The 24,775-nt window shown below is 60.2% G+C and overlaps 1 protein-coding gene and 1 long non-coding RNA gene across 8 annotated transcripts in view; one reads left to right on the forward strand and one right to left on the reverse strand.

The window, feature by feature from the left end:
• RTEL1 (regulator of telomere elongation helicase 1) overlaps positions 1-24,543 on the reverse strand; it is a 31,767-nt gene extending 7,224 nt beyond the window's left edge. For 2 of the 7 annotated variants that reach the window (XM_053889999.1, XM_053889998.1), the window contains exons 1-20: positions 24,237-24,543; positions 23,854-24,103; positions 22,760-22,952; positions 22,370-22,463; positions 21,712-21,793; positions 21,465-21,525; positions 17,456-17,531; positions 16,509-16,593; positions 15,894-15,959; positions 14,693-14,846; positions 7,330-7,368; positions 7,184-7,262; positions 6,491-6,588; positions 5,854-5,909; positions 2,870-2,944; positions 2,717-2,798; positions 586-718; positions 369-482; positions 242-282; positions 1-86 (exon numbers count right to left, since the gene is read on the reverse strand). In XM_053889999.1, coding sequence (XP_053745974.1) covers positions 1-86; positions 242-282; positions 369-482; positions 586-718; positions 2,717-2,798; positions 2,870-2,944; positions 5,854-5,909; positions 6,491-6,588; positions 7,184-7,262; positions 7,330-7,368; positions 14,693-14,846; positions 15,894-15,959; positions 16,509-16,593; positions 17,456-17,531; positions 21,465-21,525; positions 21,712-21,793; positions 22,370-22,463; positions 22,760-22,952; positions 23,854-23,955 — 1,716 coding nt within the window. In that variant the 5' untranslated portion in view covers positions 23,956-24,103; positions 24,237-24,543. Of the gene's footprint in view, positions 87-241; positions 283-368; positions 483-585; positions 719-2,716; positions 2,799-2,869; positions 2,945-5,853; positions 5,910-6,490; positions 6,589-7,183; positions 7,263-7,329; positions 7,369-14,692; positions 14,847-15,893; positions 15,960-16,508; positions 16,594-17,455; positions 17,532-21,464; positions 21,526-21,711; positions 21,794-22,369; positions 22,464-22,759; positions 22,953-23,853; positions 24,139-24,236 lie in introns of those variants that run through there. The other 5 variants (XM_053890000.1, XM_053890001.1, XM_053890002.1 and 2 more) reach the window with 4 other exon arrangements.
• Positions 7,106-12,834, forward strand: LOC109253398 (uncharacterized). The gene is made up of 2 exons (XR_008417658.1): positions 7,106-7,748; positions 11,415-12,834. It is a non-coding gene; the product is annotated as an uncharacterized LOC109253398 (long non-coding RNA).
• Positions 24,544-24,775: the final 232 nt, after the last annotated feature.

The following is a 24,775-nucleotide window of genomic DNA, read 5'->3' on the forward strand; positions in this document are numbered from 1 at the left end:
CCGCCAGAACTCCAGGCTTTTCTCCATGACGGGGTAGGAAGGGAAAAAGACCAGGAGCCCGTGCGGGACCACGCGGGCGATGTTGCCTACAAGTGCCACCGTGGCTACGTCAGCGGGAGTAGGTGCTCAGAGAGGCTGCCAACGATACCCCCTGGGGACAGCAGGCAGGGCAGGGACCCCAGACACCAGGCAGTGGGGTGGGACCTCAGGATGGAGGCCAAAGCTTCCCACGGGCACTCACCTAGCGCCTTGCCGAGGGAGGACAGGCATGCATCAGAAAACCTGCACAAAGCCAAAGGCCCACCATCGCGAGGGTTCCAGCAGGTGGCACACTGCCTGCCCACCTCCTTATCCACCAGGCCCCCTACCGTTTGTCAAAGGCAGAGCTCAGCTGGGCTCCATCGGGGCCTTTGGGGACGATCCCCACCCAGATCTGGTGCTTGTCGATGACGTGTGGGTTCTCCAGGCAGACTGGGAAAGGGCTGGGGCAGCAGGGTGGCCCCCGTGAGGTCCTGAACCCCAGCACCTGGCGGCCCGCGGCTGGCCCTGGGACCCCCGCCCCCACAGGGCACAGGGCAGCCTTACATCTGCAGCTCCAGGGCGAAGGAGGACACGGGGGCCAGTGTGCCGCTGGTGAGGATGAGGGTGCGGACGCCCTGGCGGACCAGCTCGCGCATGCTGTGGCCGGGGCTGAAGCACCAGTAGCTCAGCACCTTCCCTGCGAGGGGGAGTGTGAGGCTGGGCGGGACACAGGAGGCCTGCCACAGGCGGCCGCTGGGCCCCGCAGCCCACACGCACATGTCTGAACACGCGGACCTGCCTGAGCCCTGAGCTGAGGGTCTGGGCCAGGGCCCCTCTTTCCTCCTTCAGGCGTCCCGGGAGCATGGGTGGACCCAGAGCAGGCCCGCAAGGGGAACATACTGGGGGTCACCTCCAGAAAGGCCAGCCAACCCAACCTAGACTTGCAGACACGGACGTGTGGCTCAGGGCACCGAGAGCAGGCAGGCAGGCTGCCATCACGTGCCCCTGGCTGAAGGGCACACCTGGAAAAGGAAGCGGAACCCAAGCTCTGCTCCAGGAAGAGGAGGGAGGGGCCGGGCTTCCCAGAGGCGGGGTCGGTGCTTCCCTGGAGGGGCGGGGTCGGCACTTCCCTGGAGGGCGGGGCCAGCGCTTTCCCGGAGGGGACCGTCCCCCGCAGGCAGCGCCAGCGCTGAAGTCGCCGGCAACAAGACAGTGGTGTCCGGAAGCAGCCGTTCCTAAAAGTGCCTGCCTCCTACTGGCCCCCAGCTGGGTCTGGAAGCTTAGGAAATTAAACCAGCACAAGCAGAATGACTTTAAATAGCACTCCAAAGTCCACACTAGGTCATGGGTCAGCAGGGCTGTTTCCAGAAAAGAACCAGTCCCCTCCTGGGGCCAGAGAAGGTTTTTCCACCTTCAGGTGGGAATCTGGCCGGAGATGGGGGGGGGGAGAGCGGGGGCTGGGTGCTCTGGCCTCTCCCGGCAGGGCCGGCCCTCCCCTTGCTCACGCACATCCTAGCTTCTCGGGAAGGTCAGCAATGAACCAGCTTCCCACAAACGCCCAACTCGGGGCGGCTATTTCTGAGAATTCACATGAGCTCCGAAGTACACAGGACACAGGGGACGCGACGCCCCGCCCCGCTGGCCGTGGATACCTGCATACCCTGCCCGTGTGTGAGTGCTCCCCCAGGGCGGGGAGGGGGGGCAGGCCCCAGTGCTGGTGCAAACTGCTTCCTGTGACCTCACAACACGCGAGGGTTGCGCTGGTCTCCCTGCCTTTCATGGAAGCTACTTCCTGCTCTGAGAGGCCAGGTGACCCACCGAGGGCACCCTGTGACCCTCCTGCTTGGCGCCAGCCTTGCCCACGGGCCCAGCCCCGCTCTTCCTGCTCGGCTCCGTGGGACGGCTGACAGCGGCATGGAAGGGGGTGTGCCGGCAGGGCTGGGGGCTGGGCCCGGAACACAGGCCACCGGCCATGCTGAGGGGTGACCGGGACAGGACAGTGACCTGACCTTGGGACCCACTGCCCCAGACGTGTCTGGCAAAGCCCACTCCAAAGGCCAGGCCGCCTGGGGTGCTGAACTCTGCCTGGGATTGCCGGGACACTGGCCACCACCAGTGTGGACCACACCACACCACAGGGACACACACCTTGGCCAGGACAGGCCAGCCTAGCCTCACACCAAGAGCCACGGGATGCCTGACACAGACCCCATCCTCAAGAGTCACAAGTGGCCCCGTCTCCAGGACACGTGGAAGCAGGTAAGACCAGTAACAAACCTGGAGAGTGGGACGTGGGATCAGGGTAACAGAGGCAGCACCGGAGGGACCGGAGTGGCCATCACACACGACCCTGGGGTCTGGAGAGTGGCCTCGGCCTGAGCTGGCCCCGCACGTGTCCGCTCGGTGGGACGGCATTAAAGCAGCACACCTGTGCCGACGTGAATGTGCCCAGGTCTCCCCTCCCTGTGGGGTGGGGCACCTGGCCGTGCCCTCGCTCCACGGAAGCCCTTCAGGTGACTCTGGGTAGGCCCTGTGCCGTCGGCCAGCTCTGAGGCCCTTCTGTCTCCACCGGCTCTGTCTGGGTGAGCTGTGGGGTCACACGGGGCAGGCTGCACCCGGGGCGGGGGGGGGGGGGGCCGTGGGTGCTGTGCGGAGCCGGAACAGGGGAGCGCGGCCCCGCCCCCAGGCACCATACCTTGCTTTCTGGCCGCCGTGGCGTTCCAGGCGTCTGATCGCCGAGCTGTCCTCTGGTGACTGGCATCAGGGTGGATGTGCACCTGGAGGGACAGAGGGGACAGCATCCCGAGACCCAGCCCCAGGGTCCCCCCGTCCCCGAGGCAGCCCCTACCTTGTAGGATCGAGAGACCCCAGGCCCCATCACAGAACTAGACACGCCCTCCGCAGGGTCTGCACTGAACACAATCTGAAAAGCAGACGTGGGGGACAAAGTCAGCAGAGACACGCTGGTCACACAGCGTACAGCAGGGGCCACCACTCCTGAGTCGCCCCCACGCACGGGACGGACGCTCAGGGCGTTGTCATCCCCTACCCTGCCTTTGAGCTCATGGCATCCCTGCTGTGGGACTCCGGGCCGAGGGGCAGGAGTCACACTTGCCTGTCCCCTCTCCTGAAGGACCCCACGGCACCGGAGACACAGCCATCCCGCAGGGCCCCCTCTGTGGTAGCTAATCCATGTGCTCTCACGGGGAGCAGGCCTGGGGTGGTCAGGGAGCCAGAGGAAGGGACTCAGTTCACCCCCAGAAGTAAAAAGACAAAAGCGACCCCTAACAAAAATAAAGAGAACCGTACTCTTGGCCAAGGCAACAAACGGAGAAAAAGAGTCGAGAGATAACTTTGGGGAAGAAGGCGCACGATGCTGGAAGTTAACAAACCACGTGGCGGGACTGCTCAGAAAACCAAACGACTTTTACAATTAGAAGGAAAACTTAGTAAGACAGCACCAGGAGGCCGACAGAAACACCAAGAGTGCCCCAGGATGCCCTGGGGCCCAGCGGCTTCCTGTCCACGGCTTTGCAGGTAAGCAGGTCTCACGCCGCCCCAGGGCAGGCTGCACCTGCCCATCCCTCCTGAGGCTGCCTCTGTCTGGGTGGGCTGCAGACCCCCTTTCTCACACTACCTTGAGGGGATCTGAGTTTCGGGAGGTACGAGGCTCTACAGCCCGCCTGGGGGTGCTCTCGGTGCGGCCTGTGACATGGGCTACCTGTCTGGCCAGCCCACTGACCCCCTGCAGCCCTGGGGCCAGCCCAGCACACCCCCTTCCCACAGGAGTCAGGTCTGGGAGGAGCAAGAGCCCGGTCACACTTCCTCCAGCTGGAAGGGACACACCAGAGAGAGAAGCTGGCCTACAGGCAGCACCGGGCAGGCAGGGACACGGAGCCATCTGCCAGGCCCACTGAGAGCGGCTGCCAAAAGAAATTCCAAACCAATGGGGTAGAGGTGCTTGGGTTCCAGTGAGTCTGCGGGGGAGAATCTGGGGAGGGGAGGAGGCTGCGTGGGACCGGGTTTGAGCTCAGGGCACCTGTGGAGGGGACAGCAGCCCTGGCCCAGCGCCCACTCATCTGCAGGGACCCTGAGATCAGTGGGGAGTACACGCAGGGAGCAGCTCAGAGGAGAGGGCCCGCCTGGCAGGAGTCTCAGACAGGGGCCAGGGTACCTGGAGACCCGACAGTCATAAGAGGCCATGGCCCCAGGCAGCAGTGGTCTGGAGCGCCTCAGAGAAGTGCTGGGAGGACAGCAAGGCAGGGCCTGGTACCCCAGGACAACACCTACCCACACTTCACACTCAAGGAGACGGAGCCCCAGGTACCAGATCACAGTGGCTCTGGGGGAGGTATACCTGCCTTTCCCTGGGCTGCAGGATCACCCACTCCTAGCTCCTCCTCCCTTCCCCCCCATCCCAGTCGGACCTCCCCCTCCTGGCCTCCCCCAACCCCAGGCAGACCTCCCGGCCTGGCCTCCCCCCACCCCAGTCGGACCTCTCCTGCTTGGCCTCCCCCCACCCCAGTCGGACCTCCCAGCCTGGCCTCCCCCAACCCCAGGCAGACCTCCCAGCCTGGCCTCCCCCAACCCCAGTCGGACCTCCCCCGCCTGGCCTCCCCCAACCCCAGTCGGACCTCCCCCGCCTGGCCATGCAGGTGTGAAGAAGCACCACAGAGCACAGAGCCTCCTGTGTCTTGTTTCGGCAAGGACCACTAGCACCAAGAGTCCTCTTAAGAAAGGGCTAGCGAGGGGCGCCTGGGTGGCTCAGTCGGTTGAGCGTCCGACTTCAGCTCAGGTCACGATCTCACAGACCGTGAGTTCGAGCCCCGCATCAGGCTCTGGGCTGATGGCTCAGAGCCTGGAGCCTGCTTCCGGTTCTGTGTCTCCCTCTCTCTCTGCCCCTCCCCCGTTCATGCTCTGTCTCTCTCTGTCTCAAAAATAAACGTTAAAAAAAAAAAAAAAAAAAAAAAAAAAGAAAGGGCTAGCGAGGCCCTCGTCATAGGGTCCTTTTCCTCAGAAAGGGATGGTCCTCGACAGCTGGCCCGGCAGCCACTCGACTGAGGGAAACAGACCCTGACTCGTCCACTTGAGCTGAGAAGTGGCTCAGCCAGACCCAAAGACAGCTAGCTGGACACAGGACAGCACCCTGGGGGGCAGGAGGCGGCCGTGTCCACGGGCCCTGAGGTGTGTGATGTCCCCACTGGTGGCCTGGCTAGGGAAAGGTGGGGTTTGCATGCGCCAGGAGGGGCTGCCCTCACCCCAAAGTGGATCCCAGAGGCCAGAGGCCAGTCTGGCCCAGAGAACATGCTGGCCGCGCCTGCCGACTCTGAACGCCAGCCCCGTGGGCCCCACCTGGGCTCACGGGCATTGCCCAAACGCACTCACCCCTAGTGTCTGAATGCCTCTCTGGGTGGGCTGGCCCAGTGGCCAGACAACGGGGCTGGGTAGACAGAGTCGATGGCCTCTCACTCTGTGATGGACTCATGCTTTGACTTACCTCTGAAAAGCTGCTTCAAGAAATTACTTGAGAAAGGTGAGAGCGGACGGTGTGGCCACTAAGCCTGCCCGAAACCCAGGGGACCCCGCCAGGCCCCCACGCCCCCTGGCACCCGGGGAACACACCCCGGACCTGACTGCCCAGAGCAGCCAAGCACGGCCCGCTCCCCCAAGGCCTCGCAGCGCACCTCCAGGTAAGAGGAGACACGCTTCAGGTGTTGATTCGAAGCATGTGGCGTGGGCGCCTTGGCCTTGCCCCAAACCTGGGAGAAGGAGGCACCCCTCGATCCCCATCAGGAAAGGAGACGCCGTACCTTCGCCATAAGCCCACCCTACCTGGATGATGTCTGAGAGCTTCTGCAGCCCCGCTGTGTTGGTGAACGGCCCCATACCTGTGGGAGCAGCAGACGCTGGCCATCCCGCACCTCTGCCAGGGGAGACCCTGGACCCTCCGCCCTCAGGAGCCACAAGCAAGCTTGGCCTCAACCCAGTGTTGGTGTGGGGTGCGCCCTTGCGGGGGGGCAGTTCCCACACTGCTGCCAGAACGTCTCCGGGGGGTCGGTGGGATGAGAACAGGCTCTGTGCTCAAGTAAGGCTGAGGCTGCCGGGCCACCCCGGGGCCCGGGAGCACAGCAAAGTGACCGTCTGAGATGAGAACAAGGCCCCACCCAGCAGAAGCGGGCCCACGGTGCAGCCTCTGGGTGGACACAGGATGCGGGGGGCTCAGGGGAGAGGCTGGCGGGACCCGTGGCTCGGTCGCCTAGCAGGTGCCTCACCACTCTTCCCCTCCGGGGCTGACCAGGGAACGTGCTTTACAAAACACGTGCCCGTTGAACGGCAGCGAGGCTTCAACACCCCAGGCAGAAAGGGGGATCCGGGGGCAACGTTCCCGCCTGGGGGTGCAGCAGGCTACAGTCCTGAGTCAAGGCCAGTGTGGGGGCCAAGGTGGCCGCGGGGCCCAATGGGGACTCACGTCCTGCCAGGTGCTGGATGATCTGGTCCAGGGAGTCGAGGATGCAGCCTTTGGTCTGAAAGGTTATCTGGGCTTCGGCAAACAGCTCAAAGATGTAGCTGCAGAGGACAGAGGCTCAGGCAGGGCCCGGGCCGCCTCCTGGGAGGAGGCCAAACTTCAGAGCCCTGAGTGTGAAGGAAAAGGCAAGGCCCCACAGGGCGGCTCTGGGAGGCAGGTAAGCCCTGCCGTCTGGGCCGTGAAGGCCGAAGGGCCTGGAGCAGCTGGGAAGCAAGTGGGAGTCCCACAAGGCTCTGAGCACAGTGTGACAGATGGGCTCAGGAAGAAGGCAGGCAGCAGTGCTCCAGCACATTCTAGAACATTCCACACCTCGAGAACCTGAGGCTGGATCCCAGCACAGCTGTCAATTGTGCCCTGAGGAAAGCTACAACCGGCCCCAGGCCACGATCCCTCACCTGCCTTTAGGAAATAAAGCCAGGTGCCCTGGGCTGCTAAGACCACAGTCCTGCGCACCCCGGCCAGCCATCCGGGCCTACGGGCGGCCGGAAGAGGAGGCTGGCGGGAAGATGCGCACAGAAGCTCCTCACTCTGAAGGGTGGCTGCGCTGTCGCCCAAGGGCTGGGCCAGAGCGGGAGAGGCCGGGGCCAGGGCAGCTGGGCACTGTAAGGAGAACCGGGCACACCCACTGTCCTTTACCTCCCTGGCTTGGTGACACCACTCTGGTCCCCCGGCAGCTCAATGGCATCGATGGCCCCCTCCAGGCGAAGCAGGATCACTGTGGGCAAGGGGTCATCAGGTGCAGCCCGCCCGGCCACGCTGCAGCGGGGGAGGGCAGCACTCACCCTTGAGCTTGGCGAGGTCTTCCAACTCCATGCGCAGCCCTGGGAGAGCGGCAAACGCACAGTCACTTTCTACCGCCACGCACCGCATCCCGGAGACAGGATTCGGGCCGGATTCCTGCCAGTTTCCCCAAGTCGTGGCGGTCTGGAGGTTCGCACAGACCAGTCCAACAGGCTCTGAACCCTTGCAGCCCGAACGCGGGCCAGAAGCAGCGGTGTGAGCTGGCGGTGTCTCACCTCTAGGGACACGGGAGCACACACACACTCGGATGCTCGCTGGAGGCCCAGGACAACGACCCAGCTACAAAGTGTCCCAGCGCCCGCATCGTGGCTCTTGCGAGATCAGATCTCCCGCGAGAGGAAACCAGGGCCGCTTGGAGACTTGGCTGGAGCCAGATGAGGGACAGGAAAAGCGTGGACAGGTGAGGAATATCCCAGTCTCCCTCAAGGCCTGGCGGGGCCACGCTAACAGCCAAAGATGGGACCCTGAGTTCAGGGAGGATGAGGCTTAGAGCAGACCATGTTGAAACACAAGTACCCACTGATGACATTAAAACTGCTGTCCTGAGGGGCGCCTGGGGGGCTCAGCTGGTTGAGTGTCCAACTTCGGCTCAGGCCACGATCTTGCAGTTCAGGAGTTCGGGCCCCGCGTCCGGCTCTGCTCTGACAGCTCGGAGCCTGAATCCTGCTCTGGATTCTGTGTCTCCCTCTCTCTGCCCCTCCCCTGCTCATTCTCTCTCTCTAAGAATAAATAAACATTAAAAAAATTTTTTTTCAACAAACAAAAAATCCCCACTCTCCTGAGGGGGACAAGGGACCAATAAGCAGTCGAGAATAAACTCCCAAATATGAAAATTGGGAAAATAAAGGAAAACAAAAAAACAAGCATCTATTCTGCTTTTCCTATAAAAACAATATCACCAGGGGCATCTGGGGGGGCTCAGTTGGTTAAGCACCTGACTCTCGATTTCGGCTCAGGTCGTGACCTCATGGCTTCATGAGTTCGAGCCCCACATCGGGCTCTGCACTGACAGTGTGGGGCCTGCTTGGGATTCTCTCTCTCCCCCTCTCCCTGCGCCTCCCCATCTCTCTCTCTCAAAATAAACTTAAAAAAATTCTTTTTTAAGTTTTTAATTTCAATGATGTCCAATTTATCTTTTTTTGTGCTTGTTAGTTGGCGTCTTTTTTCCTAAGGTTTTATTTATTCACAAAAATCTCTACACCCCATGTGGGGCTCAAACTCACAACCCCGAGATGAAGCGTCACACGCTCTTCTGACTAAGCCCACCGGGCACCCCAGCTGGCATCACTTGAGACCACGGGCCTGTGTGCAGTCCCACAGAGGGACACCGAGGGGAACGGGCCCCAGGTGTGGGCTGTGCTGAGCGGCCTCCTTCCAGGGAGGACGGGGTGGAAAGGAGAAGAAACCAGGGGCTGCAAAGAGGCCCCGCACACAAAGGGGCTCGCCTGGCGGTCCGGGCCGAGGGTCCTAAGTCACACACAGCTGGCGGGACGGGACAAGAAGGGCACTCTCCCAAGCCCGGGAGCCCCAGCACAGCCCTGAGAGAAACATCAGACGCATCTGATTAGGGCACACGCTGCAAAAGGCCTTATCAACCTTCCTCCCGACTGTAAAGGTTTTTCAAACTCAAGGAAAGTCTGAGAAACTCACAGACGAGAGCTGTCTGGGGGGAGGGGGGGGCTGGTGTCACGTGGTTTTCCGGGACAGAACAAGGACATCACATGAAGACTAAAGATATCAGCCACTCCACACCCACAGCACAGCCCTTCCCAGAACAAAATCCACATTCCTGAAACAACTGAAAAAGCCTTCAATTTCACTCCCGGAAGGAAAGCAAACGAACAGCACACCGCGGCCCGGTCTATTAGACCGGCAGGATGAAAAGGCCCAACGTCGCATTCTGTGGGCAAGGCTGTGGGGACGCAGACCTCTGCCCACTGCCGGTGGGAGTGCAAACGGTCCCCTGCCACCAGTGATGAGGGGCCCAGGGTTCAACAGCCCAACAGCATGCTTCCCTGTCGATAGCAGCCCCGGATCCTGGAGCTGACCCTGAAGTGCATGTGCCATGTTGCCCTCACGGCGCCGTTTGTGATCGGGGGTGTTGGGAACGGCCTAGATGCCATACAGACGGACATGGGACATCCACAGGGGACTCAGGCAGCCGAGGAGGAGGGAGCCTCTGCAAGGGGAGGCCTTGGCAGGGCATGCTAGGAACGAAAGCAGTAAGGTGCAAACACGCGTCTCCAAGGAGCACACGGCCCTGCGTGCAGGGGAGAAGAGGGAGGCAGCAACACACGCTTGTATCTGCTGCTTTCGTGGGGGAAATAAAGCCCAAAACAGAATAAACCAGAGACTGACAAGACACTTCTCGAGCAGACGATGACTTCTGGACCCACGTTAACATTTCAAATGCTCAAGAAATAGCAAAAGAGCGATAAAATCAACAGAGGGAGAAAAACGCGTAAGAAGTGAAATCTAAAGGAGAGCAAAGGAAGCGGAGATGATGACGAAACGACAGTGGAGCTGCAGGCACAGCCGAGCACCAGGGCACAGCATGTGGGCTGCACACCTGGGCCGACGACAGAACGGGTACGAGCGAGTGTTCGGCTCTGGCGAGGAAGCCTGCCGTTATCACGGATGCGTGAGCTGTTTAGAAACAACCGTCTGGGTATTCCAGGATAAAACAAGTAAGTGGACTATTGGGAAAAACAGAAGCCAGCTTTTTCCACTATCAAAGAAAGGATGGGGGGGGGGGCACCTGGGTGGCTCCATCGGTTAAGCGTCTGCCTTCAGCTCAGGTCATGATCTCACAGTTTGTGAATTAGGGCCCCGTATCGGGCTCTGTGCTGACAGCTTGGAGCCTGCAGCGGCTCCTCTGTCCCCCCTCTTTCTCAGCCCCTCCCCAACTCGCTCGCTCTCAAAAATAAACGAACATTAAAAAAAAAATTCTAAAAAAAAAAAAAGCCCCCATGTTTATAGCAGCACTATCAACAATAGCCAAAGTATGGAAAGAGCCCGAAGGTCCATCGATGGATGAATGGATAAAGAAGACGTGATGTATATATACAATGGAGTATTAGTCAGCGATCAAAAAGAATGAAATCTTGCCATTTGCAACTACATGGATGGAACTGGAGGGTATTATGCTAAGCAAAATCAGTCAGTCAGAGAAAGATAAAAATATATGACTTCACTCACATGAGGACTTTAAGACAAAAAAAACCAGATGAACATAAGGGAGGGAAACAAAAATAATATAGAAACAGGGAGGGGGACAAAACAGAAGAGACTCACAAATATGGAGAACAAACTGAGGGTTACTGGAGGGGGTGTGGGAGGGGGGATGGGCTAAATGGGTCAGGGCACTAAGGAATCTACTCCTGAAATCACTGTTGCACTAGATGCTAACTAACTTGGATGTAAATTTTAAAAAATAAAAAATACGATTAAAAATAAATAAATACATAAAAAGGATGGATCGGGGCTCCCGGCTGGCGACTCTTGACCTCAGGGTCCTGAGTTTGAGCCCCACGCTGGGTGTCGAAATTACTTAAACAAATAAATAAAAACAAGACAAAATGGATGGGAAGACGGGGAGAAAGCGAGGATGAGACGCGCGGTGTCAGACAGACTGGAGCGTGTGCGTGAGCCCGCGACCCCGCACGCATGGGAAGGACGCTGCCCTGCCGCGCAGAGGAGCAAAGTCTTCCATGCGGGGAAATTCCAATTCAGAAATGAGCGGCATCCAGGGGTAAGAAGACACGTCATTTTGCAAACATTACGGTAATCGTTACTTCAGAGACGAATCGCGAACGGACGGCACAGATTACTTAGAAATTACAAATGGAAGAGCAGAAACTTCATAGCAGGAAAATCCGGCAGTCGTCACTTACCGAGTGATCAAAGTTGGCGTCACCAACAATGCACACACAGACGTGCCGAGCCTCGTCTGTGATACAAGCCCGAGGGCACGGCACTTGTGGGCGGTCCTGAACGGAGTCACGAGGGCACATCTCACACGTCCCAAGTGCAGGGCGTCCAATGTAACTAACCTTTCTCTTCACAGGTATCTAGGCCACAGAAGAGGACATCTGTCCAGACCACAGCTCTCAGGCCACAGAGACACGGCCACGGCGTGGCTCCCAGACCACGACATTTCCTCTGGTTGTGTCTCAGGCTACAGTGAGGACGGCTGGACAAATTCTTGGCAAGAGTGCACTATCGATGTTGGTCTCCCGATCAGACCAAGGCCACACGAGAGTGTCCTTGTTCTTGGGAAACAAACGCTGAGATCCAGAGTATCGGGAAGGACGCACAAAAAGAGATCATCCGTCCACAGAACTCAAATAGAAACAGGAGAAAAACAAAAGATGATTTTAAAAACGAAGACTAAATCGGAAGGAAAACCAAAGTGGACGTCTGCCACGGCGACTTCAGAGAAACAGAAGGAGAAAGGGGGCAATTTTTTACAAGTCAGGAAAGACACAGGAAAGACCTTGAGGCAGAGGAGGCTCTGAACGCGTCCCCGAAGAAGAAAACCGGAGCCCACGACAAGAGCTGAGTACGGCAGGCCAGGACACTTCCGCGGAGGCAGCCGCGGACGCAGAGAAGTCTGAAACCACATGTTGAGGGGGCACGTCGCATGGCGGACACTGAGACACTATGACAAAGTCACTGCGCTTTAGAGAGTTCTGAGAGGACACAGGACTTGAAAATAAAAATCTCAAGATAACAAGGTTTAAGAAAAACATAAGACCACCCATCCAGATAATCCACTTCTAGGTGTCCTCGCAGAGAAACACGTAGCTGTTCACTCAAACACACGTGCATTCGGGCGTTGAACGCAGCTCTGATTCAGCAGTTCTGATGAAGGGAAAATGTGAAACGGGTACAAACGGGCAGGGCTCCATGGGGGCAGACAAGCTCCTGTGAGGCTCAGGGACCTGGAGCCCGAGACCAGCTCAGGGGGCCTGCAGGGCCGCACCTGTCGTCATGACAACGCCACCCCTCAGCATGACACACAGTTTGCCTTTCCCCTCGGACGGACCGGCCTGGATGGACTTGGGAGACCTAGAAGACGATACATCTGTGTCGCCCGGCGTCGCCGGCACTACCTACAGCAGCAGCGGGAAATGAACGCAGCACGTGATGGGCGGCACCGCATCAGAGCAAAAGCAGAAAGTTACGGCCCAGCTACCTTTGACAAAGCCAGATTATTAAACAGATCTTTTTAACCGTAACACAATGCCACTCTTTCGATTTTTAAAATACAGTCGTTTTTTAAGAAAAACGTTCTTGGGGCACCTGGGTGGCTCAGTCGGTTAAGCGTCCAATTTTGGCTCAGGTCATGATCTCACGCACAGTTCCTGGGTTCGAGCCCCGCCTTGGGCTCTGTGCTGACAGCTCGGAGCCTGCTTCGGATTCTGTGTCTCCCTCTCTCTCTGCCCCTCCCCTGCTCGTGCTCTCTGTCTCTGTCTCTGTCTCTCTCTCTCTCTCAAAAGAAAGGAAGGAAGGAAGGGAGGAAGAGGGAGGGGAGCGGAGAGAGATAAAGAAAGAAAAGAAAGGAAGGAAGGGAAACAAAACATTATTTGTGTTAACATGCCACGGACTGACCCACGTTCTATAAAAAGATCTGTTCAATTCCTAACCCTTGGTCTCTGTGAGTGTGACCGTATTTGGAAACAGGGTGTTTGCAGATATGATCACGTTAAGATGAGGTCACTGTGCACGACGGTGGGTCCTACTTCCGTGAACGGTGTCCTTACAAGAAGAGGGACATTTGGACACAGACACACGGGAGAGAAACCCGCGTGAAGACGCAACGGAGGCTGGAGGCTGGACAGACGCCCCAGACGCCTCAGGAGCCGACGTGTGGAGCCGACGTGCGGGCCTCAGACTCGGGCCCCAGGGCGGGGGCGGGGAGAGGGGGGTCCTGTTGTTCCAGGTCGCCCGGCTTATGGCATGTTGTTGCGGGAGCCCTGGAGCCTCACGTAACGCATAATGGCTCGTTACTCACAAGAACAAATACATCGTTGTGACCTGTTTAGTCTCCGTTCGTTTAGTTTCCATTTCTAATATAGTAATCGTCAATAAACATAACTCACGGGAAGACGAATCAGTAAGGTTTCTTCTTAACTTTAACTTTTTTAGGTTCAAGTTTTCATTTCCTTATTTTGGGAGGGAGTGTGCGCGTGAGTCAGAGACGGGCAGAGAGAGAGGGAGAGAGAGAATCCCAAGCAGACTGTGCACTGTCAGCACAGAGACCGATGCGGGGCTCAAACTCACGAACCGTGAGTCAGACACCTCACTGACTGAACCACCCAGGCGCCCAGAATTCAGTAAAGCGTTAAGAACATAAAGGTCCAAACCAAAACATTTGAGAACTTCTGTGCCAACCACACGAGCGCCGCTTACGAACCCTCCGTCCATCGGCGCGGGGCTGTGGGCGAGCCAGCGGAGGCCTGACCGAGAGGGCAGACGCTGGTGCCCTGGGCAAGAAGGGCGCATGGAGCCCGCAGGGGGGCCTCTGCTCCCTCTGGAGACTGTTCAGTCTCCGGTCGCAGAGAGGAAGCTCCAGCTGCCCCCGCCGGCACCCCGAGCCCGACGGCAGGACGCGGCGAAGCCTCTGGAGACGCCGCCGTGCAGAGCGCAAACGTCCCAAACCTCTAGCAACCAGGCAGGGGAGGTGCCTACGGCAGAGCGGTCCTGCTGTGACCTTGTCAGCCGCTGACAGAGGCCGCGGAGCGGATCCACGCCAACTAACCGTGGCCACCACACACGTGCACGTCCAGCACAATTACCCTCGTGTTCGGGAAAACACCGGGAGGGGACTGTGAGGAGAGTGAGCCTCATACGAGTAACGCTAGAGGGTCTTTGATAAATGACGTACTTCACAGTTAACACGTGCAGTTTTCACTTTTATACAGTGGAGTCCGTACCGCTGGGAAACTGTGGAAAGGTCTTCAGAGAATGAGGGAACGGTCAGCGGGCACCCACTCCCTGCTCCGTGAAGCCCCAAGACCCTCCTAGCATAATTCATCTTGGGGCGCCTGGGGGCCCAGTCAGTTAGGCGTCCGACTTTGGCTCAGGTCAGGATCTCACCGCTCACAGGTTCAAGCCCCACATCAGGCTCTGTGCTGACAGCTTGGAGCCTGGAGCCTGCTTCCGATTCATCTCTGTCCCTCTGCCCCTCCCCTGCTCCGGCTCTCCCTCTCTCTCGCTCTCAAATGTAAAACGCTGAAGAAAAACGCAGTTCACCTTGTCCCCAGACGACTGAAGAAGGCGCTGGGACCGGAGACCACCGGGCAGCCCGTCTCGTCTCTCGTCTCCCACCTGCAAACTCACCTGAGGCGGCAGGGTCCGCACTGAAGTCCAAGTGGAACTCGCCCTGCTGTGCCACCTTGGTCTGCTCCTCCAAGACCCGGTCTATGGCGTCCAGTCCAGAAGCCACGTCATGGGGGGTCAGGTCGAAGGATGCCGACTCCTCACACACCTTTTCCTGAGAGACCAGCAGACACGCTACAGCCAAACGGGGCAGGGACTCGGGGGTCCAGGAAGCCAAGGTGCGGATGAGGGTACAGGAAGCAGAGGCCCCCCCCCCCGCCAAAGTCCCCCCTCCACGGTCTCTAAGGCCAGGTCACAAACTGGTCCAAAGATGGCCATCCAACCACACGAGTGTCTGAAACTTCGTCAGCAGAAAATTTCCCATTAGAATATAGATTTCTGGGGGCACCTGGCTGGCTTAGTCAGAAGAGCATGCGACTCCTGATCTGAGGATTGTGAGTTCAAGCCCCAAATTTGGTGTAGAGATCACTAAAACAAAATAAACTTAAAAAAAAACTAGAGAGGGGCGCCTGGGTAGCTCAGTCGGTTGAATGACCGACTTTGGCTCAGGTCATGATCTCACGGTTCGTGGGTTCTAACCCCATGTCGGGCTCTGTGCTAACAGCTTGGAGCCTGGAGCCTGCTTTGGATTCTGTGTCTCCCTCTCTCTCTGCCCCTCCCCAACTCATGCTCTGTCTCAGAAATAAATAAACATTAAAAAAAATTTTTTTTTTAAATATACATTCCTGGTTTTCCTCAAAAGTTCTATCCGGCCCACTGGACCTATCGTCCCCCATAACAACGCCTGGAACCAAGCAGAAGCTTGAGAGTGGCCACCACTGTCCCAGGACGCAAGGCTCCAGAGCACCCAAGTGGCCTTCCTCCAGTGCCCTGGCCAAGGCCAGCCATTCCTGGAAACACAGGCCCTGAGTGGGGGTCACAGGAACGTGTGAGGCAGGGTGCAGGTGAGAGAGAAGGGCCAGGAGGTGGCCTCTTTGAGCCGAGTCTGGTTATGGCCACCAACGGGGAGCATCAGGCCAGGCGTCCACCGAGAGACAAAGAGAACAAAACAGACGGGAGGGGGGTGCTGGGGGGGATTCCAGGTGGAAGTGGGCCACGGGGCCGGCCGGTGTGCCTCGCTTGGGGCTCGGAAAGGTCTGCGCTGCTCTCCGCAGGAAGGCGGCAAAGGAGAGGTGTGGCCAACGGCCACCCAACTACTCACCACATTGTGAGCTTCGTCGAAAATCACAACCGTCCCCTTCAGGTCAATGCTGTGCGCCCGGCGGCTCTGCACCAAGAGGGGAAGGACGCAGGGCTGGAGCCAAGAAGCACGAGGCAGCTAGGGGTGGGCCGGCCCCCCCCCTCCTCCCCAAGCGTCACCACCGCACCGCCGGAGCCGCGGGCAGTCCCCTCCATTCCACCCACCCCCCGCTGAGCTGGACTTCAGGTGGCCCTTCCGGCGACACACACGGCACGAGGGAGCAGGTACGCGACCCCACACCGCGCTCGCCACACAGCCGAGGTACGGAGAAGGCGCAAAGCGGGGCTCGGCCTAGCGTTCCCTCGGGGTGGGACGGGGTGACGTGGGTGGGGTCTAGGACTAGAACGTCTGTGTCTCCACTGCAGCTGACGTTTCCATAAACAAAGTGCCCGTTTTAAGTGTGTGGTTGGGTTTTGACAGACGCGAGCACCGCGGCTACTGTAGCCACACCCGCCTGCTGCCCTGAGGAAGGGCCTAGTCTCAGGAACTGAACGAGCAAAGGCCCCGCCGGCCCCTGTGAGGCCAGGGACACCCGCTGACGTCAGCACTCGGCAGCCACGCGAGCAGACGGCTCACCTTGGCGTCCAACAAGTAGTTGTACGGCATGAAGATGATGTCAGCCTGCTGCTTCAGGTTCCGAGACAGGTAGTACGGGCACAGCCTGTGGGGAGCAGGGAGGTGGCGCCGTGAGCACCACAGAGGGGGGACCGGGTCTCTGGAGGGGCTCCTGCTGCGGGGCAGGCGTGAGGAAGGAGCCCTCGTGCTGCACGTGGCCCAGACAGGAGCCGGAGCCTGGGGACGGTGGGAGGGCCCACAACTCACACCTGAGTCTTTGACCAGGGACTTCGACTGGGTCACCGATTGAAAATTCCACATAAACAGGGGCGCCTGGGTGGCTCAGTCGGTTAAGCGTCCGACTTTGGCTCAAGTTACGATCTTGTGGTTCGTGGGTTCAAGCCCCACATCGGGCTCTGTGCTGACAGCTCAGAGCCTGGAGCCTGCTTTGGATTCTGTGTCTCTCGCCCTCTGTCCCTCCCCTGCTTACGCCCTCTCAAAAATAAGTGAATGTGCGTTAAAAAAAAATTTAAAGCAAAAAAAAAAAAAATAATAAATTTCTACATAAACAAAAACCCCAATGCTATTCCTGGGTACAGAGCTGAGGCAGTCAGAAAGAAAACGCTGAACCCCATCTTAGCACAACTTGGAGCCCTGAAGCCGTAGGAGGCTGATACATACGGCAGAGAGGCAAGCATGTTCTGTGGGAACGGGCCAAGTGGGGAGGGCAGGTGCGCTGCCCACCGGCTGCTGGAAGCCACAGTGCGTCCTCCAGGAGGCCAGAGCTGCCCGTCAGCACGGCGGTGACGGCTTCCCTGCCTGTGCTCCTCAGAGACACTTCCGTTTTTCACACTGAGCAACTGTTAGCTTTATGACCAGTCGAGGCAACGAGGACCACGGCTCATGGTGTCCTGCCAGAACCCGCCCGGAGGATGCGGTGGCTGCTGCCTGGCTAGGAGGGGTCTTACTTGTGCTTGTTCCCACTTTTGACCAGGTCTTCAATGTCCAGGATGGAGGTAGTCAGCTCCTGCTCCAGGCTCTTCTCTGGGGAAAGAGGCAGGAGTAAAGACGTGCCCTCAGGCCCACTGAGTCCCCGCAGACCCCAGAGGGACGCCCAGAACAGCATGGCTCCCACATAGTGAGCAGTGGCCACGGCCACCCCAAGACTCTCCCTCAGGGCAAGATGGGGGCACCCCCCCCCCCGCCAGGGACTCACCAGAGAGAACTCCTGCCCTGTGAGCCTGAGGGTCACCTGGGAAGGACCCCAGACCTTAAGCGATCCTTAGGGAGCCCTGCCCTGTACCTCAGAAGGTGGCTGCTGGCCTGAGACGCATAAATAGGAGAGGGGACCCCTGGGAACTTGGGGGTTACGGGGCTGGAGGGGGTGCACAGCCCCACAGCCCGTCACCACCATCCCAGACACTCTCGAGGCCGTGCCCTGGGGGCATCTGTCTTACTAGTAGGCTTCAGTCTGGCACCAAGTTGCTTTCTCTCCCCGCCCCCACCCCCAAACGTCAACAGTGCAGGAAGCACAGAGCAGAGGCAGGGCAGACAGGAAGGATGGGGCGCCCCGAGGCAGAACCCACCTGACAGACCCAGGGCCCCTCCCTCGGGATAGCAGCCCATAAGCACCACACCCTGCTGGCTGTCCAGGTGGCCCAGGGCAGAAAGGTGCTCCAGAAGGGGCACAGGACCTTCCCAGGGCCCCAGGAACCCTCTGGGGAGCTGCTTTAACCCGGCCGCTCGGGAGCCCTCGCCCAGGCTGGCAGGACCAGGGCTCTCCTCTAAAAAACACCCGAGGGCCCCAGGGCAGCCTCCTGTGGAACTGGGCTCCTGGCTCCCGGCCCCACTGTGGCAGGTACCAGGCCCAGTCCACTGCAGAAGCCGGAACACAGTGACCCAACCCCGAAATGGCCCCAGGGACAGCAGGGAGAGAAGCTGCAAGCTGGCACCGCCATAGCAACAGAGCAGCCAACCACAGGCTCTGTAGCAGGCCAGCCCGGAGCCCGGACACCTTCCTGGGGCAGGGGTGTGGGTTGTGAAGGGGTCCCAGCCAGCGCGGACCCCGGCACGCAGATGCCGCGGGCGGCCAGCAGGGCCCTTCACCTGCTTCCCCAGATGCAGGCCAGGCAGCACTCCGGCTCTGCACCTCTCTTCCTCCTACACGTGCCTCTCCTCCTCTCAGACCCCTCCTGCAGTCTCTGCTCACTCTCCCCAGAGCTGGGCAGCTTCTGGGAATGCCCCCTCACGTCCCACGGCAGGGCAGAGGAGGCTGAGACATGGACCTCGGACAGGGCGTGCGGCAAGAACCAGAGCGAAACGCGGAGGCTGGGGATCAGGGGAAGACCGATGGAGGCTGGAGCCAGCAGGGCAGATGGGACGGCACCCACACTCTGCCGTGCAGGGCCGGGGAGATCGGAGGGGGGGGGGGGTCTGCAGCCCAGAGGACCAGCACACGCCAGCTCCAGCATTGACTCCGCTTTGGGCTGAAAGTGCCCCGCAGCTCCCACCACCCACCTCTGGACTCCTGACGCATCCCTGCTCCAGCACCCACCAGACAAGGTAAGGGATACTGCAGGTGGAGATGGTGCAGGGGGGGACAGTGCAGGGGGGACGGTGCAGGGGAAGATAGTGCAGGTGGGGATGGTGCGGGGGGGATGGTGCAGGTGTGGACAGTGCAGGTGGGGATGGTGCGGGGGGGATGGCGCAGGGGGGGACGGTGCAGGGGGAGATGGTGCGGGGGGGACGGTGCAGGGGGAGACGGTGCAGGTGGGGATGGTGCAGGCCTGGATGGTGCGGGGGGGGGGCGGTGCAGGGGGGGACAGTGCAGGGCGAGACGGTGCAGCTGGGGACGTTGGGGGGAGGACGGTGCAGGTGTGGATGGTGCGGGGGGGATGGTGCAGGTGTGGACAGTGCAGGTGGGGATGGTGCGGGGGGATGGCGCAGGGGGGGATGGTGCAGGGGGAGACAGTGCAGGTGTGGACAGTGCAGGGGGGATGGTGCAGGGGAAGACAGTGCAGGTGTGGATGGTGCAGGGGGGACGGTGCAGGTGTGGACAGTGCAGGTGGGGATGGTGCGGGGGGGATGGCGCAGGGGGGGACGGTGCAGGGGGAGACGGTGCGGGGGGGGACGGTGCAGGGGGAGACGGTGTGCGGGGGACGGTGCAGGGGGAGACGGTACAGGTGGGGATGGTGCAGGGGGAACGGTGCAGGTGGGGACGGTGCGGGGGGGACGGTGCAGGTGGGGACGGTGCAGGGGGAGACAGTGCGGGTGTCGTCGGTGCGAGTGTAGACAGTGCAGCTGAGAAGAAGTGCAGGTGAGGGCTGGAGAGTGGAGAGCTGACCCACAAACAGCTGTGGGAAGGTGGCGGGGACAGTTCCATCAGGAGCTGTCAAAGGTTGTGGCACGTGAACAGGGTACCTGCACGCCACCCTCTTTGTCTGGAATATGGGGAGGGAAGTCAGGGCGGCCACAACAGGGTAAAACAGAGAGGACGCCATCAGGCCTCACGAGCCTGTCTGCAGTGCCCACGCAGAAGCAGAACTGAAGGCGGAGGGCTGTGAGCAAAAGGTAAGTAAGGTCATGGGGAAACGATGCCGTCAGAGCGACCCCAACACCCACAGCCCTAACACAAACAAGTCGGTCAGCAGTCTCCGAACCAGGGCCAGAGCCGACACCGGGCCACGGGGCCAGCGGCTGCGCTCGTCTGAGTCCCCCGTAGGCCAGGCTTGTGCTCGCTGCCGTTCCAAGGGTCTTCGGTGCCACCAGACCAAACAACACGGCAAATGAGAAGGTGGCGCAGAGCAAGCTCCGGGAACGGGGCCCAGGGATGGCAATTACTGGGGGGTGGGGGGATCCCCGGCTCCTGCCCCCAGGAGCAAGCGTTGCCCTGGCATGCTGGGTGCTCCAAAGCACCACCACTGTCTTGTGATTGCTCTCGGGCCCATGTCGCCTCTGTGCCAGAATCTGAGTCCCAACCCAGAGGCAAGAAACAGGGACCCCCCCCCACCCCCCACCCACACACAAGCCACAGAGCTCTAGCTGCAGACAGGAAACTGTAAAGGCCACACCCCAAAGAAGCCCCTCTGCCATTGCTTTTGGCTCCAGAAGTCCTTGACAGGTGTGAGGGGCAGCCCCACCGTGGAAAAGCAAAGATCTGACAGATTTGGAGTCAAGGGCACCAGCGCCAGCCCTTCACTCTGGGCCCGAGGAGAGGAAGCAGTATGCACCAAGGCCGTGGGCACCTGCACATGCACCCATCGAGCCACACTAGGGCCAGCTGTTGTCATGACCCTGTGCCAGTCACTTCAGCCACCTCTGGGAGTGGCTGCCCACTCCCCGACACAGCACCAAAGGACAGAGCACTCCCAGGACTCAGGGGAGCCACGCTCTAAGGACACATGCCGAAATCAGAAGGAAAAGCCGGTGGAGTTCGGGAGACCACGTAGAAGCTTCCAGAACCCCCTCCCCGAGCTAACTCCCCCAGAATGAGCCGAGACTACGTGTGAAATGCTATCTACCGGGAGGCTCGCCAGAAGCCCAGCGCCCAGGGCTTTTGCTGGGGGCTGGTCACGTAGGCAGCCCTGGCTGGAGAGCACCCCAATTCCAGATTCTGCTCAGCATAAACCATGTTGTTTGCACCAACAGTTTAGGCCCTGAGAGCCCCTACCAGGGAATGGTGAAGCCCTGAAATCCCAGTTCCCAGACCGCAGCAAGGCCAGCCTTGCCAGGAGGTCCCTCTGGGATGGCGGCGTCTCCCGCCCCGGCGTATGAGCCGTTCTGCACATGACCCAGGGCAGTCCCGCGGCCAGGAGACAGTGCTCGGACCACTGCCCCTCACTGAGCCCCCGCGGCCACTCTGGAGCCCGAAGGGGAGAGCCAGCAGGCCACGAGGCCTAAGAGGCTGCACGTGCTCCAAGCCCACCTGGCTGTACGCTGAGCGAGCAGCAGGAGTGGCTTCCACGAACCCCCTCTCACCTTCCACGTTGTTGTAGAAGTGACAGGAACGACTGGCCACCTTTTTCCGGCACAAGTGGATCTGGGAAAAAGAGGGAGCGGGCCCGGCGGGCACGTGGTCAAGAAAGGACAGCGCACCAGGCCAGCCGGGGAGCACCCTGCCCGATGTGTGGAGAGCGAGTCCTGTTCCAGCCCTGCCCCCACCAGCTCTTCACCGGGCTGCCCCGCGCGGGCACAGCCGAGGGAAAGAGCCACCCCAGGAGCCCACCTGCATGTGGTTACTCTCCTGCTTCTTCACCTCGGGGTGGATACACAGCTGTTCCCGGGAACCCAGCACACATACCCTGGGCCTGGCAGAAGAGAGAGCCGTGGGGTCCAAGAACCAGAGGGCACCAGCCCCCAGCGCCATCCGGCAGCAAGAGCATGTGCTGTGGGGGGCACGGCGGGAGACAGAGCTCACTCACAAGAGGGAGTGGCTGGGGCCAGAGCGGACCCCAGGCTTGGGCGGCACTCTCTCTGCTGCATCGCCCAGAGTGAGCAAGGAGACAAGGCAGGGGAAGCGGGGCAGACGGAGGAGACCCCACCTACTCTGTGCTCCCCCACCCAGGAGGCTGGGGCAGGACGCCAGAACCCCCGCAGCTGTGCAGGGCTCCGACAGAGGCTGAGCCGCCCCCTTCACGTGCCTGCCACGGTGACCCGCGCCCGCAGCTGACACCACACGGCTTTCCAGGACCTCAGGCTGCCGCTAACCCAGCCGCTTTCTCATAAGCAGTGGGCAGCAGGGTCAGCCTGGCCCGCACACGGCCCTGGACGCGGAGCAGACAGTACCCTCCGGGCAGGGTCCAGGCAGAATGCCACCATCAACCACCTGGCCAAGGCCAACCCCCCGTAACTCCGAGGCAGGGGTGAGTGCCGCCTGGCCCTACCGGTAGGAGGTGCTCCGAAGCTCGCTGATGACCTGAGTGAGCTGCGAGTGGGTCCTGGAGGCATAAATGATCTTTGGGACGTCCGAGTAGCAGGCTGCCCAGACACAAGGAAGCAGGGCAGGTCACAGTTCCAGCAGACAATGTTCTCGCAGGCTGTTAACCCAAGGGCACGTGGCCAACTCGACCCTGCGCACCCAGCCCCGGGAACGAGCTATGTGGCTGGCCGCGGTGTGAACACATGGGTCCGACCTGAGGCTCACGGCCAGATGCTGGGAAAGAACGGAGCAGCTACGATGCTCCTTGTTCAGCCCTGCACCAGAGCCTCACCTGCCCACTCTGTCCCCGCGTTTCTTCTCTACGGGGCCCCAGAGCGGCCGAGAGGAGCCTCACCTGTGCTGTCCCCATCGGAAGCGGCAGCTCCCCAGGACAAGGTGTGATTGACAAAAAGCCCTCCCTGCGCCCTCTCGGCGATCTTGCGGGCAGAGATGGTGTCACGGAGGTGCTCCCGCCAGGCCAGCGTGGTGCAGAGGAGGCACAGTGTCTTCCCGGTGCCTGTGGGGCTCTCCAGGATGCCATTCACTTTCTGAACGGGGTCAGGAACAAGGTCACGGGGAAGCAGGGAGAGGCAGTGCAGACCACACCGCCCACCTGACACTGGTCTGGGGCAGTTCTGTGCAGGCAGAGCCCACCCAGCAGGTGGCGAAAGGCCTGGGGAACAGTGGACAACGGGACAGTGCTTCCACTCTCAAACCAAAAGCCGAAAGCTACCGGGTTAATTCAGCCCTCATTAACAAACAGCTTGCAGAACATTACCTAAAGTATTTTTCCGCGTAACATAAGTAGTAAACTGACTAATTAGGTTCCGAGTCTCGAGACAGAAGACTGTTCTGCGACTTTGCATGCAGACGTTCGCACTGTGTGAACAGAACCTGACGACCTATGTAGACCTGCATGGACAGGCGGGAGCCCGAGCCGCAAACCCGGAGACACACAAAGGCACATCAGCAAAGCTGTGCCCCTCGCTCCCGGGACTGGGCACCAGGCTCCTCACTGCAGGAGTCTGTGTCCAGAACAGCAGTCAGGAGCCCCTCAGGGGCTGGGAGCTTCAGGAGGGTGTGAGAGAGCCTACCAAGAAAGCCAGCAGGAAGCAGCCCGCACCCCTCCAACTTTCCTGCACACCCCTGGGGTTTGAAGACCTTCCAAAATGACGGTTGGGCACTGACTATCCCTCCATGTGGAAATACTTCCCCTGGATCCTCAAGTGGGCCTCAGGGTGCTCCCAAGCCTATGACCTCACGACTATCCTTCGGAGTGAAAAGTGTCTTTTTCCGCCTACTTCCCTATCGTCTTTCCAAGAACCCCAGCCCCATTTATGACTGAGTCCTGTATCCAGAGGGAGACCTCATTCCCAGCAGGGCCCAGCAAGAGTGAACAGGAAGGTGGACCCACTCCCAGGGCACAAAGCCCCCCATCTGCAGCCGTACCTTCTGCAGACACTCCAGCACCTTGCTCATGTACTCCTCCTGGCATTTGTACGGCTGGAAGGGGAAGTCCACTGTCACGCCATTCAGGGCTATCTTGGGCATACTGGCCTGTTCTCAGGAAGGCACTGAGGCTGGCTGATATGCAGGCTGTGAGACAAAACCCCTCCGAACATCTCAGGATCTCCGCCACTGCGGGTAAGTGATGCCAGCCAGCGGCGCTGGGACGTGACCCTGCTCCCAGCAGGAAGCCCTATGGCAGAGACGGCAAGACTGCTTATAGCAGGCCTTTCCGGAGTGCTAAGCCACCTCACCTCCCCCCTGCAAGGTCGAAGGCAAGCCTGTGATGTCCTATCATAAGGAGCTCGGGAAGATGAGGAACCTACACGTCAGCCCTGCCTCGTTCTCCCGCCCCGCGCAGCTGGGTCCTGCTCGGGGAGAGTCGGCCAGACACACAGAAACGACGAGAGCTGGAGCCCGGGGGCAGTCCCACAAGCTCCGCCTGTAGTAATTCACTTAGCGCCAGCGGAGCTGGAGAGGCCAGACCCCCGGCTTGGGCCGGCCTCAACGTCCAGTCCCAGTTTCGCCTGGACACTGGGGCTAACGGACAATTCACGTAAGCACCGAATGACGGCCCTCCCTGCAGAGCCCGGCCCGCAGGGGAACCACCGCCCGCGAACCGGCTCCGCGCGGCGCGGGGCGCAGGCCACGAGAACAGGAAAACTACCGGCCCCAGAAGGCCGCGCGGCAGAATGGCCGACGCGCGGGCGCAAAGTGGCGCGGGGCCTGCCGGGAGCTGCAGTTTCGGGAGGCGCCGCTCGGGTAAAAGTATCTGTTCCAGGGTCTGTGCGACTCACGGCCCAACTTGTGTCCGCGGGGAGCCTTGCACGACCCGGGGTCCCCAGGAATTTACCCCAGTTTACCG

This window comes from Panthera pardus, unplaced genomic scaffold, assembly GCF_024362965.1.
Source record: "Panthera pardus isolate Hobbes unplaced genomic scaffold, ASM2436296v1 HiC_scaffold_25, whole genome shotgun sequence".
Lineage (NCBI taxonomy): Eukaryota > Metazoa > Chordata > Mammalia > Carnivora > Felidae > Panthera > Panthera pardus.